At 47.4% G+C, this 17,310-nt stretch overlaps 1 protein-coding gene and 1 long non-coding RNA gene across 2 annotated transcripts; one reads left to right on the forward strand and one right to left on the reverse strand.

Moving 5' to 3' along the window:
* Positions 1 to 10,203: 10,203 nt before the first annotated feature.
* TOPORS (TOP1 binding arginine/serine rich protein, E3 ubiquitin ligase) lies at positions 10,204 to 15,106 on the reverse strand. Its single transcript, XM_068422804.1, is given in 4 exon segments — positions 10,204 to 13,728; positions 14,805 to 14,978; positions 14,980 to 15,033; positions 15,035 to 15,106. Coding segments are annotated over 4 exon segments (3,303 nt in total). The 3' UTR covers positions 10,204 to 10,725.
* On the forward strand, positions 15,101 to 15,728 carry LOC137676171 (uncharacterized). The gene is made up of 2 exons (XR_011050057.1): positions 15,101 to 15,275; positions 15,448 to 15,728. It is a non-coding gene; the product is annotated as an uncharacterized lncRNA (long non-coding RNA).
* The last annotated feature ends 1,582 nt before the right edge of the window (positions 15,729 to 17,310 follow it).

The following is a 17,310-nucleotide window of genomic DNA, read 5'->3' on the forward strand; positions in this document are numbered from 1 at the left end:
ATCATACTGCTGTGCAAGTATCCTGTTATCAAGTAATTACGAAGTTTTCTTATTCTGTTATGTACCCCACATTTTCCATAAAAGTTACCCTGGAGCCAGGAAACCTACAAGGCAGCAACAAAGAACATTGCAGGGTTTCCACTTCAGCAGGCCTACAGAGGAAACCTAAATATTGTTTACGTTTATAGTAATGTATAGAGTCTGAATCAGACAACACGTGTTGGAAAAAATACCAGAATTTTTGCACAAACCTCTGAATTAATAATATTTTCTTTTAGTACTGCAAGGTAGAAGGGAAGTGCAAACCTCCAAAAACACAGCCAACCTTGTAGCTTTCTCACTGTCTTTGCCATGAGCAAACACAGCTGTACCTTCTGCTTTTAAAAAATAACAGCTACCACAAGATGGTAGCATAGACAGCATTAATCAGCAGCAGGTATGAAATGTCATCTCTGCAAAGAGCGACACTTTATAAGGCACTGATGTAGTTACTATCCAAAACTGTAGTAGTTTTGGGTACCACCCAAGGTGTACCACCCCTTTTATAGGAGTTTGCTGGATTGAGAGCACTTCCTTTTCGTTTCAATCTTTGGACCGAGAACAACAGCTGTATGTTGCTTTCATAAGAGCACCATAAGTCCGATTATTTCCATGTGTGTAGTTTAAAAACAAGCCAGTTGTTTTATTAGGAAGTTGTGGTATAACTAAAAATAACATAATCATTCAAATTAGGAATTATTAGGAAGCAGCCTAATATCACTTGTCTGTTTTATATCTGTGTCCTGGGAGAGAGGGAAGTTAATTATTTGAAAAAAACACAGTGTGCATCCCAGGGAAATTTCAATTAAATAGATGCATTCGGAGCAAGCTTGCCAGTCACACTGGGAAATTTTAGAGAGCTTCACTCCAGTTTAAAGTACACATTGTAAACATGGTTGCAATGGAGGTCCAGCGTCCCTAAGAGCCCTGGAAGAGTGGGTGTGTGACAGCAAAAAACTTCATACAAGGCTTTGGAGGTTACCTTTAAAACATTGTGGAATTGCCAGATGTAGCATATGTTTGTTAGTTCTTCTGACTGGTAATTTAAATATTGTCCTTTCCTAGTTGCTAAGATCTCGTCCTATCACAATATTCCAACTACCGCTTGTGAAAATCTCAAGTGTTTTCCTCTGTGCCAAGTCAACATCTTCTTAGGATGAGATTTTAAAAAATGCCCATCATATCCCATTGCATAATGCTGATAAATACAGTTTGCTTCTACATTTTCTGAGAAAGTGATTGCTAACCTTTCAGAATATTTGTGCAATTCATACTGTGGATGACAGTATTCAACATAGACAAACTGGAAAAAAAATCAATATATCTCAGAAAAATCTGTTTCTGTAGTAAATTCTAATTCCATGGGCTTGCTCCACCATGGTCCACTTCACGGGTGGCAGGGAAATGCCTGCTCTGCCGTGGTCTCTCCATGGGCTGCAGATGAGTCTCTGCTCAGATGTTCTTATTCTGAATTATCATCCCAAATCTGCAGGACACTTCTTAACCACAGAAGAAGTTGATAGTTCTCAACCCACAATTTGCAGCCTGAGGCAATAAGAAGACAGAATATGGAGGAAGTTTTTGGTGGGAAAGCACATTATTTATAAATTCTTGGGCTTTGCTCATTATTAAAAGCACAGATTTCATCCTCATAGTATCAGTGGCTAAATTCTCTCAACTTCTTCTACAGCCATCTCACCCAGTGTCTCGGAGTCTTCTCAATTAGACGAGAATTTCAATCTTCAGATAAGTCACAATAACACCTGGTGAAGGAGGATGTCTCCATGATATCTTTTGTCTCCTGCAAATATGGGCTGCTGGAAGGATTTAAATAAGCAATGATTGATCTGGGCAAAAAAAGTATTTCAGAGGGAGGGATGAACATAAGATTTTAGATTTTCTAGGTTTCCAAGCACACAGAAATCACATACAAACTCTATCACTGTTTGTTTTTCTAAAAACTGCTTGCCAACTCCCCCTCACTTTTGTAACATATTTCTCTAGGGAATACAAGGGGATACCAACACCATTGTACAGTTTATTATCCCTAGAAAGGTGAGAAGGTGCCACAGTTTTGAACCTCATTTCATTCACCTGAACGCTTAGGGAGATGATGCTTCTATCTCAACAGCCTGAACTTTTCTTCCTCTCTATTCCTGGTAATATCAAACGAATGAAAAGATTTTGCTTTCATGACTCTCATATTTCTCAAGAATTTCTATTAATTTGGGATGCAATTTGGCCTCTAATTAACATTGTTTTCAGGAAAAAGACTGAAAATTTGATTTTTTAGATACATACAAAAACAGTTTGTGCAAAGCATATGCCTACAGATATTAGCAAGGTTTAATCTTGATAGAAGTCACTTTTAATTCTATTACAACAGAGAAAATATAACCAGTTACGTTATTTTATTGTTTCTCTGCTTATTATCAACTTCACTCTGCATCTTTAGTTTTACTGCTATAAAATATACAGAGAGGGAAAGAGAATTCGATAGTAGTAGAGCAATTAATCTGTATTTCTGAAATATCTGTATACTTCAATATAGTAGAAAAAGGAAAATAAACTGCTTGAGCAAGTTGATGGAGAGAAAGTACATTCAGAAGTTAATTAGTAATTCATCCTGAATCCACTTAAACTTATAAAACCTCGGCTCTCTAGGCCACCATTTTTTGGGAAGGAAAGGCCCCCAAATTCATCTAGTTGTCCCACGCTGTGCGTAAGGAAAGAAATGTTCCTTCCTACATCTACACCCTCCTATATACCCACATGTGATCCAAATTCACTCCGGACAAGACATATGTTCTTCAGGTTTAGAAATCCAGCAGCCTGAGGACATGAGGCAAGGAGGAAGCACACCTAGAAAGTATGCTAAAGATGGCAGGGATCTGGTTAAGCACGATTACTCAGAACAACTGGGTTGCTATCACACAGTAGTTCTGCATGGGCAAAGGCTGACTTTCATTTTCTAAATTACATTAATATCGCTGGAGGAACTATGTATGGAAGGTAATGATAATTAATTGGTGACAACAAGGCATTGTTATAAGGAACTATCTCACTGGCAGCAGTGGTTACAACACGGATAATCTGCTGCATCCTATTTCAACATGTTTGTTCAGTGCTGTCTGGGAGATGGCATCATTATTCACGTGTTTCATCTATATGACATGGTGTGGGTGTTTTGTGACATCGATTTGTTCTTTCGCAGTCTTCATTGTGGTGCCAGCTGTTAGCATCTGAATAAGGTTGTTTTCTTACGTATTGTACACCAGTGTTGTTTTCCGCCACTGCCCTGTAGCAGTCGGTAATCCTGTGCAAAAAGAGAGCAACAGTACAATTAACTTCTGACAAGAGTATAAGTTTTAGCTTGTTAAAACAAGGATTATTAATATTCCCAGGGATAATCACCCTAACCTATTTTAGCCAACTGTAAAGTGTAATAAAATACAGCCTTGTAAATCTGATAGTAAATATTAAAGCTCACATAAAACAATAGAATATTTGGAATTAAAATATAATAAATTGATGGTCTTTAATGATACTTCAGAGTGCTGGAATTCTTGCATTAATTTTAAAGCCAGCAACAGCACCTAGTATGTAATGATGATCGTAATCTCTCACACTCTGAAATCGAGATGTCAGCACAAAAAGACCCTGCCGTTAAACAACATGAGGTTCTGCTTTGCAGCTGAACTCCTTATCTTTATAGCTTTATTTTCCCCTCTTCTTTTTTAGGCTGGAAGAGACAATTTAGTCTAATTGTTTACTATGTCCCACTTCATAGCAAAAGCCAAAGAGCCTTACCGAGTTATTTCTGCATCACCTATAACTTGCCATGAAAAGTTAACTTTAGAGATTTCCTTTTTTGTTCTTGCAATAAATAAACAATAGAAAGGGATTGATAAAAATCTATGTCCACTCATTAATGCGTCAGCCCAAAACTACCGTTTTTTTCTGTAATGATCCTGGCGATGTGGTTTGGAGCACAGCTGGCCCGCATGAAAAAACATCTATGGCTACAGGTAAAGCAGTAGAGATCACCTGTACAGTACCAGAACACAGCCCAATCACTAGCTTGTGGTGATCCATTATATTTAATTATCTGTGTGATTCCTGCAGAGTTTTCACCAGAGTTTTTCCAGCAGGAGTGCTGGAAATTACCAGTCACAAAGGAGCACCACCTAAGAAAAAAAAAGGAGAAAAAAAAAAGACAAACAGTTCAATACAAGCTTCATAATGAACACATATTTTGCGATCCGCCAGGCTGCAGCCCGGCCTGTGTTGGAAAATGACAAATGAATGCTGTTTAACATTTTGCAGCCCTGCAAGGAGAGGCCAACTCACTGAATCATAGAACCATGGACCAGCCTGGGATTGAAGGGACCTCCAAAGATTGTCTGGTCCAGCTTTTTGTGGGAAAGGGAGCCTAGAGCAGATTATCTAGCACGCTGTCCAGTTGCGTCTTGAAAACTTCCAGTGATGGGGACTGTACCACAGCCCTGGGGAGGTTGTTCTGGTGAATGATTGTTCTCACTGTAAAAAAAAGTCTTTCTTATGTTGAGATAAATCGCCTCCCAGTGCAATTAGTACCCATTACACCTTGTCGAAGAAAATACAAAAGGGGAGGGGAGGGGAGGGGAGGGGAGGGGAGGGGAGGGGAGGGGAGGGGAAGGGAAGGGAAGGGAAGGGAAGGGAAGGGAAGGGAAGGGAAGGGAAGGGAAGGGAAGGGAAGGGAAGGGAAGGGAAGGGAAGGGAAGGGAAGGGAAGGGAAGGGAAGGGAAGGGAAGGGAAGGGAAGGGAAGGGAAGGGAAGGGAAGGGAAGGGAAGGGAAGGGAAGGGAAGGGAAGGGAAGGGAAGGGAAGGGAAGGGAAAGGAAGGGAAGGGAAGGGAAGGGAAGGGAAGGGAAGGGAAGGGAAGGGAAGGGAAGGGAAGGGAAGGGAAGGGAAGGGAAGGGAAGGGAAGGGAAGGGAAGGGAAGGGAAGGGAAGGGAAGGGAAGGGAAGGGAAGGGAAGGGAAGGGAAGGGAAGGGAAGGGAAATACTCAAGTTGGAAGGGACCTACAACGATCATCCAGTCCAACTGCCTGATGCTTCAGGGCTGACCAAAAGTTAAAGGATGGTATTAAGGGCATTGTCCAAATGCCTCTTAAACACTCACAGGCTTGGGGCATTGACCACCTCTCTAGAAAGCCTGTTCCAGTGTTTGACCACCCTCTTGGTAAAGAAATGCTGCCTTCAGGAAGCTGTAGAGAGCAGAGAGGTCGCCCCTCAGGCTCCTTGTCTGCAAACTAGACAAACCATAGTCCTCAGCCGCTCCTCACAGGACATGCCTTCCAGCCCTTTCACCAGCTTTGTTGCCCTCTTCTGGATGCATTTGAGTACCTGAACATCCTTCTTAAATTGTGGGGCCCAGAACTGCACACAGCTCTCAAGGTGACACCGCACCATCGCTGCATACAGCGGGAAAATCACCTCTTTTGCCCCGCTGATCATGCTGTGCCTGATGCACCCCAGGATGCGGTTTGCCCTCTTGTCTGCCAGGGCACACTGCTGACTCATATTGAGCCTGCTGCCGACCAGCTCCCCCAGATCCCTTTCTGCAGGGCTGCTCTCCAGCCACTCCTCTCCCAATTTGTACTTGTGCTCAGCATTACACCATCTCAGGTGCAGAATCGGGCACTTGCTCTTGTTAGATTTCATACGGTTGGTGACTGCCCAGCTCTCTAACCTATCCAGATCTCTCTGTAAGGCCTCCCTACCCTCAAGGGAGTCCACAGCTCCTCCCAATTTAGTATCATCAGCAAACTCACTTAATGTACATTCGACTTCTGCGTCCAGATAGTTTATAGAAACATTAAAGAGCACCGGCCCTAAAACTGAGCCCTGGGAAACCCCACTGGTGACTGGCTGCCAGCCTGATGTAACTCCATTTACTGTAACTCTTTGAGCCTGACCCATCAGCCAGTTGCTCAACCAATGTATTATGGACTTGGCTAGCTCTGTGCTGGACCTTTTGTCCAGAAGGATACTGTGAGAGACAGTATCAAAAGCTTTGCTAAAATCAAAATCTAGGGAGAATGTGTTATATGGATTGCTGGAGATCTTTGTGAACAGACTACACAGACTCCTTACAGGATTGTCGTCCATAGATGCTTCAATCTAATGAACTATTCAGCCTAATGAACTAAAAAAGTTTTCCTGTGGTTCAGTTTTCTGTATTTCCATACAATTTCACAATTAAAATTAACTGTGTAAAGCTCAGAATCAAACTTCTGTATCATTAGATTTCCTTTGAAGCTGTTTCTGTCTTTAAAATTGTGGACCATGCATGTGAAAAAAAGTGTGCGTGTTGGAAGTTCCCTTCAATAGGTAAAGAGCTTATGGGCATGCGGACCTAAATAGATCTGTATACCATAAGTCACATGATACGTGGCATGCATTACCATACTTGCTGCTTTCAACAGAGCGTTTTCTCCTATACGTAAGCCTGTTCGAAAGTGTCTTGATTCGTTTCAGTTTGGACAGACATACTTTACATTCAAACTGATTTTGGTATTCTGGCTCTGCTTCTGTCAACACCTTGCTTCTCCAAGGAGTATGACAGTGGGAGGTTCATCCCCATGCAGGTAACAATTGCTAGGGCTGTGCTGCAGGCACCACTTAAGACCACAGGGCTTGAGTGATTCACAGGAATGTGCTGACTCTCTGCTGAGTTGTGATTTTCATTCAAGCAAGATCCTTGTCCTTTAGTGGTAGCAGTAGTATAGGATGGGAAATGTCAGAGTGAAGTCAGTTACTTGGTGCTTTAAGAGAGATTAATTCAAGAGAAATTTGTTTTTTCCTTGAAAAGAATAGAAAATTCTCCATCTATCTTTCATGGAAGGGTGTTGTATTTTTTCCAACTCTGTCTCAGTCACAGAAGCTTTGATACAGGTAGGTTAATCAAAGAGGCTTTATGATTAATCACAGCAAAACAGTTTTATGGGTGCAGTTTTCCCCTATGTCCCCAAACAAAAGGTGTTGTGTTGTTGTAATAGAAGGACAAAACTGCAGCTTCACAAGCAAAACAAAATACAGCTTCAGCTGTGCATGTTTCAGTAAAGAGAGAGAAAAAAACCTTTGTTACGAAATTATTATAGTTGGATTCACCTTGCTTGTTTTTTGGTGCTAGACTACCTTTAGGTATCGGAGACCACCACAAAGCTTTAATTAAATGTACTTTGAAATCTACAGTCTACTTTTAATTTGCTCCACTGAAGGCCTGATCAGGATGGACAGCCTTTTGGATAATGGGAGATAACTGGAAACAGACCTGTATTTTGTATGAACTTCGTCATGAAGTTAGGCATTCTGCCCATGGGTAACACATTTCACTTATCCCCCCAACCTTAACCCGCGCATGCGCGGATGCAGAGCAAGAGATACCCTCGGTGGGTTTATCTGCCCACACGTCTCTCCTGAGAGTTCAGGGTACCCCCAGTCTGGCAGGTAAGACACCTTCTTTCTGAAAAGGCACCTGGAAGCCAGGCAAGAGTATCCAGGAAATCTCAGACAGCCCCAGATAATGTTATGTGGGCTGCTGAATCCAGCACCATTGCCAGCAGAAGTCATCTTGTCTAAGCCTACAAAATTATGCCAGGTGAACCCTGGAAGAGGTGTAATGGGTCTCATTCTTACCCAGAGCCGAATAATGCAGCTCGGTTCCCTTCAGCAGCAGTAGGTTGCTTAATAGTGGCGGATGCTGTGAATCGTCTTGCTTATTCCTGCTTTGCGGGTGGGTGCAGTGGGAGCGAGGAGCTGATTTACGCAAAGCAGCACTGGAAAGCCACGGCTGCCTGTGGCAGACTTCTGATTTCCTAAGCTGAGCTCACTGCCCTAGACACGGAAAATGATCCTTCGCATTTTTATGCCAATTTCCTAATAACGCATCTTACAAAAAACAACCAGATGAAGTTTCCCACAGCATAAATATCTCTTTGAAATATCGATAATGCTCTTGACAGCTTGCTCTTCTAGCTATTGCAGCACGTCCCATGCAGCTCCCTGCGTCACTGAGCTGTACAGGGTGCCGTCGTCACCAGCAGCGGGGCACCAGCTGAGCCCCAAGCGTGCAAGGCCTCCCAGCTGGGGCTGCCCAGCCTGCTCTGCCATGGAGCAGGGCTTTCGCCGCGATCGCCTGCCAACAGCACCAGCGGGCGCAGCCCTGGTTTTACACAGAGAGCAGCACCAAGCCATGGTGCTACGTACCGAGGCCGTAGTGAGCAGTGTGTGCTGGCAGGGGGGCAGAGCCCTGAGACGTGGGGGCAGAGGGTGAGGAGTGGAGGCGGTGAGGCCTGCGGTGAGGAGCGATGGGGCGCAGGCTGGCTCTGGAGATCCCCTGGCTGCAAACACCTCCACCGTGGGCAGCCACCGAGACGCAGCCCCGGACCTGAGCAGAACTGCCTCTTGGGGGGAGAAAGAAAGCAATAGCACCTGGGCTGCCTGGAAGGAGCCGTCAGCATTAACTTGCCACCCCCTCGCCGTCAAAGGGCTGCGCGGTCGTTGCCCAGCTCCCTTCAGACGGCCCCACCAGCCCCAGGCTGCAGCGGACACCAGAGGGGGAAGGTGGGCGCAGCACCAAAGGCAACCCAAATGGGAACAGCAACGCCTCCTGCACCATTAGTGACACTGAGACTGCTTCTGTATCCCTTATTCCTTTATTTTCTTTCTCTGATAAATAGATTGAGGCAACTAATGGGAGCCTCCTGGTCCACGTCGGCCCCCTTTTCCCCAGCTCCTCCCAATTTAGTATCATTGGCAAACTCAATCTACATTTGACTTTCACATCCAGAGAATTTATAAAAACATTAAAAAGCACTTGATTTCACAGCTCTGCATCTCTTTGCCCCTATGCACTTCACTTTCATCTCAGTGCCTTGGACAGCAGCTTGTCGCTAAGTTCAGGCTTGTTCTGTGTGTAACATACTGGATACCTACTCTCTAACGGCTGCAGATTTTCAAAAGAGAAATGGTAATATTGCCACACATACTGGTTCACGTGTTTTTGATGAGCTGCTAGCTCTGTTATTTGTCAGGATTGAAGACTAACTTAGTTGTATGCTGGTTCACTCTACACAAAATGCCCAGGCCCCTCGAGAAGGACACCCTCCTGACTCCCTGAGCCTCATAGCCCACCCCATGACCACCCCGGGGGACGTTTCCTTACACAGCTCACCTCCGCTGCTGCAAGCGTGGCCTGCGGTGCCCGGCTGCCTGAACCAGGGCCTCCTCCTTCTCCCCCTCCCCCTTCACTGACCTGCAGGGTTGTTTCGCTCCTGTTTTTCTGTCCTCTCACAGCTGCCCTGCATAGTTTTTTACTCTTTCTCAAATATGTTTTCACAGAGGCACAACCAGCATGGCTGATGGGCTCAGCTGTGTCCTGCCATGGGTCTGTTTAAAGCTAGCTGGAACTGTCTGTGTATTGCAGGGCAGCGCAACCAGGCAAGGTCAACCCCACCACTCATGGAGGCAGTCAGACAGGAGAGACAGAAGGCAACTTATTGGTTCAACCCCAAGAGCTACTGCTGTGCACACAGAGAAGGCCCAAACCTGAAGAACAAGACCCTGCCTGACTACTGTGCCTTGCACATACATGCAGCAGGACATCTAGGGTGAACTGAGCTGGGTGAATGTTGTCTAAAGCAAGGAGGTCAGGAGGAGCTGCTCTATTGCCAAGGCTACAGACAAGACAGGTATCTTCAAGTATGTAGCAGTAGGGCACACAGAAGAGGAAAAAAGGCTCCTCGAGAGTTGCATAGCAATAGGACGTGAGAAGACACAGACAGCAACAAGGGAAACACAAAAAAGAAATCTGGGCAAAAAACGTTTCCCATGGAAATACTCAAACATTATAAGAGGCAGCACAGAGAGGCCATCCAGCTTTGGGAATATTCAAAACTGAACAAATCCCGGGCAATGTGATTAAAGTTGTTCCTGCTTTCAGCAAAGGCTGGGACCTGATGACCTCCAGAGTCCCTTCCAATCTGGAGTACTCCTGACAGCACAAACATCCAATGGTCTGTCCTGCTAACACACCCAAAACTGAAAGATGAATGTTCTGTTTGCAAAGTACACAGTCCACACATTTAAATTCATTAAAAAAAAAAATCTTATTGCTTTATTCAGGCTTCGACATTGCTCACTTTTACGTTACTAGAAGTCCTGTTGAAGATCTACATAGAAATCGCTGACTACTTTTCAGCAGAGATCAGCTTAAACCAAACAGATTAAAATGGCAGAGTTCAGTCTGAATACTTTCTTATGAATTAAGCAATTTTTCTTCTGTCTAAGAAGAACGATCCCCATAAAATGCATTTTCTGGCTTTTGGTTTGGGCTCCTTTTTTTGTTGTTTGTTTTAAACAAAACTTTGAAATACTCTGTGGATATATTTTACATACTACGAGAATACAGGATGGCTTTATGAAATTAGAACTTCCAAACAGTCTTCTGAGAAACTTTGAAAGTTACGTACTAGCAATATTCTATCTTCTCTGACTTAAAAGTGCATACACATTCAAAGGTTTTACACATTTCCCAGGCACCTTTTAACATACACAAATCACAGCAGGTGCTTTTGTTCTCAAGAAGAAAAAAGTAGTTTAAACAAATTCACAATTTTAAGAAATGTTCCACAGAAAGTGTGCTACGTTTCTTCTTCTGGGAAATCAAACCAAGAGGATCTGTTGACAAGACTCTTTGGCAGTCTTAGTATCAATGGCTGTCTCTCTGGACACTCTAGGAAGGAAATCCTGGAGGAAGGCAGTTGACTGGAAGGCGCTGCTGGTGCTTCTTGAGCGTAGCTGGTTACAGTTTCTACATGAAGCGTGTTACTGCTTGTATCTGCTATGGGAAGACTCTGATCTGCTGTTGTTTCTTGAAGTTCAACATCTGCATTTCTAACATCACCATCTAAGTCTCCCCTTCTGGCCGGAACACTGTAGTTTTTGGCTGCTCCTCCAGTTTCCTCACCAACTCTGTAAACATCTTCACATCTTGTCCCTTCCAGAAAAGAAGATGGAGTCTCATTTTCCCTCTCATTTATCTGAGTTGTGCCTGCCCAAGTAATACTGCTTTCACATTCAGTATTTTCTGGCTCCTTGCTACTATCACTGTCAATTGTAATCACCACTGGAGAACAATGTGCCGAGTTATTCATGTGATGTTTCCGGTGTTTCTTCTTATGCTTTTTCTTTTTCTTTTTAAGACGCCTTGTGTCTGTTGCTTTTCCTTCATAGACTATCTCCACACTTGGACTCCGCATCTTCTTTTTCTTTTTCTTACGCTTTGTCTCGCTGCTTGCTTGATTGTCTGAAAGGCTATCTTCATTTTTATAGGAATCCCTGAATTTTGAGAAAGTTTTCTTGGGGTTATTTGCTCTTTCTAGACTTGTGCTCTCCATTAATGCATTCTCCAAATGGCGAGTTTTGTACTTCCTTTTTCCACCAGGCTTTTCAGTTTTCATTCTGCCAGTTCCTCCAGAAGGGGTCCTTGATCTGTTGCTTGATCGACTCCTTGGCCTGCATCTTTCATAACAGTAATAGTGTCTCTCATGGACTCCCCTCTGGCTATGCAGGTCTGTCCTTTCAATATATGATCGTATCCTGTATTCTGGACTAGCAGATTGCCTTGAATAGAGAACATCAGACTGAGTCCTCCTCCTGCTGGAGGACTCATAGCCATCTCCAAACACCTTTCGACTACAGAAAGTATAACCCCACTGGTATCTACTTTGATAATTGTCTCTTACATAATAACGATCACTGTCTCTGCTTCTTGATCTCCTCTTGCCATGGCCTTTGCTACGTGATCGTGATCTGCTTACTTCTCTGGATGGAGTGCTCTCACGACTTAGAGAGCCTCTCTGGCTTTTTAGAGAGAGACTGGCGTCATGAGCCCTTGACCTCCTGCGGCTTCTTTTGCTCCTATGTTTGCTACTTTCTCTGCTTCTCGATCGTCTCCTTTTAAGTTGGCTTTTGCTACGATGCTCCCTCCTAGACCGATGGCCATGACTGCCTCGACTGTTCCGTGAACAGGATTGTGGGCTCCTGGACTTTCCCTTTCTAGACAGCCTGAGATTCCAAGGGGAGCATATTGTGTCACTCCCCGGAGAGCGGTTCCAGTTGAAGTCCTGTGGAGACAGATCTTTTACCTTACATTTGTTCTTCTCATCATCTTTTGACTCCACCTTCTCAACTGCAGGAGATAAGCAGCTTCTACAACTACCTACATCCTCCTTATATGTGGGAGAACGTGGCGAGAAACTCCTGCTTGGTTCACTATCACTCCAGCTGCGACACTGGATTGGCTGCTGTTTCTTCACATCTTCCCTCTTCTCTTCCCTGATGGACTCCTCAGAGTCCGAGGACAGCTCAACCACTTCTGGTGTCCTCTCAGCTAATGGCTTAACATACCCAACAATAACACAATTGTCCGAGGAAGAGTCACTGTCGTTTGAGTCAGCATTAGCCTGTAATGGAGTTTGAAGTTTGGTTCTTTGACTCTTTGTCGCAGAGTCCTCATCAGAACTTCTTGACGTCTCCAGAGGAGAAGCTATGGTTGCACGAACCTCTTCTGAAGTGGAATAGGAAGGCCCTGGAGTTTCATCATCCCAGGGGGCCTGATCAAGACCAGTCCCAGACAAACTGTTATCTCGCCCTTGAGAATATGCCATATCTGGAGATATTGTAATAATTGATGAGTCTGAGCGGCTTCCTTCATCATATGATGGCGCAGGACAGTCATAATTGGCATGTTCATCATACGCTTCTAAGTTAAAAGGACAACGGGCAAAACTGATGAATTCATGTAAGAAGTGTTCAGTCCAATTCAGCAAAAATGGCTTTAAGTTGTTGGCAAAGGCCTGACTTCCCAGATCATACCTAGTCACGTTACTCATGATAATGTGCTGTACAATATTAACCAAAGATTCATGAGCACCAAACAGGACTGTAAGTTCTCGCTTCAACCAAGGAGCCAACCTGTGAAGGCAAGCAGGGTTGCGGCGAAAAAACTCTGCTGAAATGTCTCGATAGCGGCCACCATCCTGAACACTAAGAATACGCACACCAGCACGGTACAGAGCTCTGCGGAAGTTGATCATGTCCTCCTCCTGAATCTGCCGCAAAGATCTGCCCTCTGCGCTAGCCTGCCTTCTTGATGCCAACCTCCTTATCATCTGCTGAATCTCTCCGTCCCTCTGCCGCACTGGTTCGCTCGACAACCCTTCAAACAATATCCCGTGATCTGGAGGGGACCGCGTCCTTCGCGAAGCGGAACTGCCAGTGCGGCGCTCCCCTGTTAAGGTGGTACGGTAACGAAATCTCCGGCCATCAGGGCTGGCAAAAGAGCTACTTTCTGAATGGCTGAGTATGTACTCCTTAAAGTCATCTTCAGCACGAATTGTATGGAAAATGGAAAAAAAGGGTTGCTTGCAAAGGGGGCATTCTGCTTTGTTTTTTGACCACTCCTGGACACAACGGAAACAGAACCTATGCAAGCAGCGATCTAGGTATGCAACGTTGTCAAATCTATCCAAGCAGATGGGGCATTTAGAGTCAGGAGATGCATCTGTTGGCAGCTTGCTGGTGCCAGCTTTTGGTGAAAAATTGCTGTCTTCTGAAAACTCCTTATCTGCTGAAGTCATGTTCTACAAAAGAAAGAGACGAAAGACCATTGCTATCTCAGAGAGACAAAAATGTTGAAGTCTATACACAGAAACCCATAACAGTCAGCTTTAAGGTTGCAAACGCCAGCATTAGCACTGAGAGAAGACCGAACAAAGAGGCACCACAACCTAACTACTTTGCTTGGCTTCCCTTCACAGTGAGATATGGCTCTTCAGTGTTGCAAGTTTTAAACAGAGCTTGAATCATGCTGGCATATATGAAGGTAACAGGCAGGACGTTGTCTGCTTCCCCAGCCAAAAATAACTGCTTTAACGTGGTCAGTAGGTTTATGATTAACATGGTATCCTCTGAAACACACTTCTAAAAGAGAGCAGTGTTTACATATGAAAAATATGAGAACTGTAAGTTTTGTCCTTTAAGAAAAAAAGTCAAAACAAGTAATTGCATTCAAACTAAAAGACTAGTTTCCAAATTCTGCAGGACCTGTCCTGTTCCTGCACCCTCTGCCTGTGTTTTGCTGGGCATTCACGCCGGATCGCATACGGCTGGTTGGACTGGACAACCTCAGGGATATGTTCCAGTCTTTTGTTTGTTTCTGCCCATCCTCAGGTACACGCTGCCTTTGTACCTAGTCAGGCTGTCAAGCGTGGCTAGCAATAAACGCACCTATTGTAAAGTTATTGGGGGTACCTGGGCTGTCCTAAGGCATTACAATCCAGCGGAAATAAGTTACCGTGCTGCTCCAAAACTCACTAGCCCACCTTTTGCAGCGAGCCCCGGCGCGGGTCGTGACCGCCCGCAGGACACCGGGCACCCAGGACGCCGTGCAGACACGCGAGACACGCACGCCCCGACACACCCGCGCCGGGGGGGCACACGCAGCGGGTGTCACCAGCGCACGCAGCACGCCCGCACGCGGTGTCACCAGCGCCCGCCCGCACGCACGGGGCGGGGCGGGGGAAGGGGATCACGACCCCCCAGTGCGACAACCGCGGGACGCCTCCCCGCCCAGCTCCCTCCCCGCGCCTCCCGTTCCCCTCGCCTCGGGCCGCAGCCCCACCGGCGCCGCTCGCGGCCCCCACACGCCCGCACTCACAGCTGCCGGGCCCTCGCTCCCCGTGCGGGCTGAGGCCGCGGCCGCCTTCAGCCAGTGGCGCGTCCGGCAGCGCCCGGCGCCGGGAGCCTCCCGCCGCTCCTCCCCCAGCGGACAGCGGCGGCGGCGTGCGCCCTCCGCCATGCGCCGTACCGGTTCTGCCATCAGCGGCGGACGAAGCGGCGTTGCCAGGGGAACGGCTGCCCTCCGCCACCCGCGGGACAGCGCCGGGCCGCCGCGCTGCCTGCCGGCAGCGACACGCGGGCGCCCTTGTGTGGCGTCACTTCCGCTACCGGTGGCGACATCTTGGCGGCGGGCGGAGACGATGCTGGGCGGAGGCCGAGGAGGGGCCGAGGCCGCGATGGCTGCGCCGGGGCGGCGTGACCCGCGCCCGCTCTGCCGCCTGGTGCGTGTGCCGGGGCCAGGTGCGCGGCCTGGGGGGCTGGCGGGCAGCGCAGCGGGCGGCAGGCCCAGGTATGCCGCCCGGGGGGATTAGGCCCGAGGCCGCCCGGCGTGGAGGGGCGGGTTTAGCGCTGGGGGGAGTGGGGCTGGGGGTGCCTCTGGGTGGAGGCAGCTGACACCGCGACCTGGGGCGTAACGGAGGGCGGTGCTGCCGCCGCCAAGGCGCAATGCATTTGTCCCGCAGGTGCTGGCTGCCGTGGTGCTGCTTTGCTGGGGCTTCTTGCTCTACGGGGCGCGGGTGGCCGCGCAGCGGCAGCTGGAGGGCGGCGTCCTGGCCCGGGGCCTGCCCTAGGCAATGGCAGAGCCCATGGGACACGGCCGGGAGCTTGGCGTTGACTCCGAAGGTACAGAAGGATCCATCAGAAGGCTGGAGGAGCTCTGTGATCAGTTGGGCAAATAAAGCATAAATAGGTCTTAGGAAAGGGAAGGTGAATAAAGCATAAACAGTTATTAGGAAAGAGAAAATGATCTCTCCTTACTGATTTGTACTAGCGCATGTCTGTGAGAGACACACATACCTATATGCACAAAAAAAGACACACGGCCTGCTCTGCAGGCCGCCACAGGCAAGGCGCTGCCTTCCACAGCACCTGCGTGTGGTACTACCAGGAGTCATAAAACATGAGCACAGCCAGGCGTGTCCCTTTTGTCCTCTACAGCCAACAAGGGTTGAAGTTCACTAGTGAAAGCACACATGGGTTCACAGATCCCCTGAGTTCCCGCACAGCCCTTCTGTCCATCTGATAACCCTGCCCTTATCCTGAGCCCTCTTAATCACTCCTGTGCACCAGCTGGTCCAGCTTCCTGCTCACGGGCAAACACAGAGACATGCACTGACACACTTAACAGACGCTCCACATCCATAGAGCTCCCCAAGTACCAGCACAGGCCTATGCCTGATACCCTGCCTGGACCCAGGGCCTCCTACTTGCCTGCTAGCCCAGCTTGAAGTTTGTTAAGAAGCTACAACCACACTCCCAACACTCCCCTGCGGGAGATGCAGCTACTTTGGCTCCCCAGCAGGCAGCACCAAGCACGTGGGCTGTGACCTGCAGTCCCGCTTGGCGTGCTAGTGCCAAGACTCACTTTACTCACCCCGATTCCCCCAGTAGCTGCACCTGGGGCACACATACCAGTCCTGTCGCAGCAGCTGGAGCTGCAGCCCTCACCATCATCTGCGCCCTTTGCTGGCACTGAGACCCTTGCCCACTCCCATCACTGGCACAAAGGAGGGATCCATATCCAGAATGATCCTCTCGGTTGAATTCCTAAATGCTGTGTGCATGTGTTGACTCTTAGGCGAAGTGGGATACACTTGGAGAGGCCATCTCTGGAACTCCCTGAGTCACTGAAATGGGAAGATGGAGGTAGCCCAGGCTCTTCACGAGGATTTTCATTTATGAGCTGAAAAGAAGCAATTCTGGAAGTTAAATGGATCTCTTGGGTTGCTGGTTTTCTACACAACTGGGAAGAGCAGAAATCTTGTGGCTCCTCTTGTTACCGGAAAATAGTAACCAAGAAAACTCTCTAAACTATAATTCGGTTTATATAGAATTTAACTATAATTTGGTTTAGAGTTTTCTTGGTTACTACTTTCCGGTAACACTCTCCCACAGCCTGCACAGACCGGCAGCACCTCATCCCACCCACAGACCTCTTGAAGGCGGGGAAGAGCCTTCCCCTGGGGAGGCCTGGCCCTGCTTCCTGGGCCGCCGGGTCCTCAGGGGCCCCTTGGTCAGCAGCAGGGGTTTTGCCCACCAGCAGCTCTGTGGGACTGAGAGCATGGAGGGGCTGGTCTCCTGTTCTCCTGAGCAGCAGCCAGAGCACCAGCAATGCCCAAGCTGTTGACAGTGGGACCCACAGTCCCTGGGGGAAGACAGCCCACAGTCCATGGTGGGGGGACAATCCCCAGCCCTCTCTCTGGCTTGCCCTGGCACCGGGGATGATGCCCTCCCAGCCACAGCAGCAACAGCTCCTCTGGGGAAGGAGGTCAGCAGGAGGCTCAGACTATTTGATTCCTGAGTTTTTTAGCACTTCCCATGTTAGC

This window comes from Nyctibius grandis, chromosome Z (assembly GCF_013368605.1).
Source record: "Nyctibius grandis isolate bNycGra1 chromosome Z, bNycGra1.pri, whole genome shotgun sequence".
Classification (NCBI taxonomy): Eukaryota; Metazoa; Chordata; class Aves; order Nyctibiiformes; family Nyctibiidae; genus Nyctibius; species Nyctibius grandis.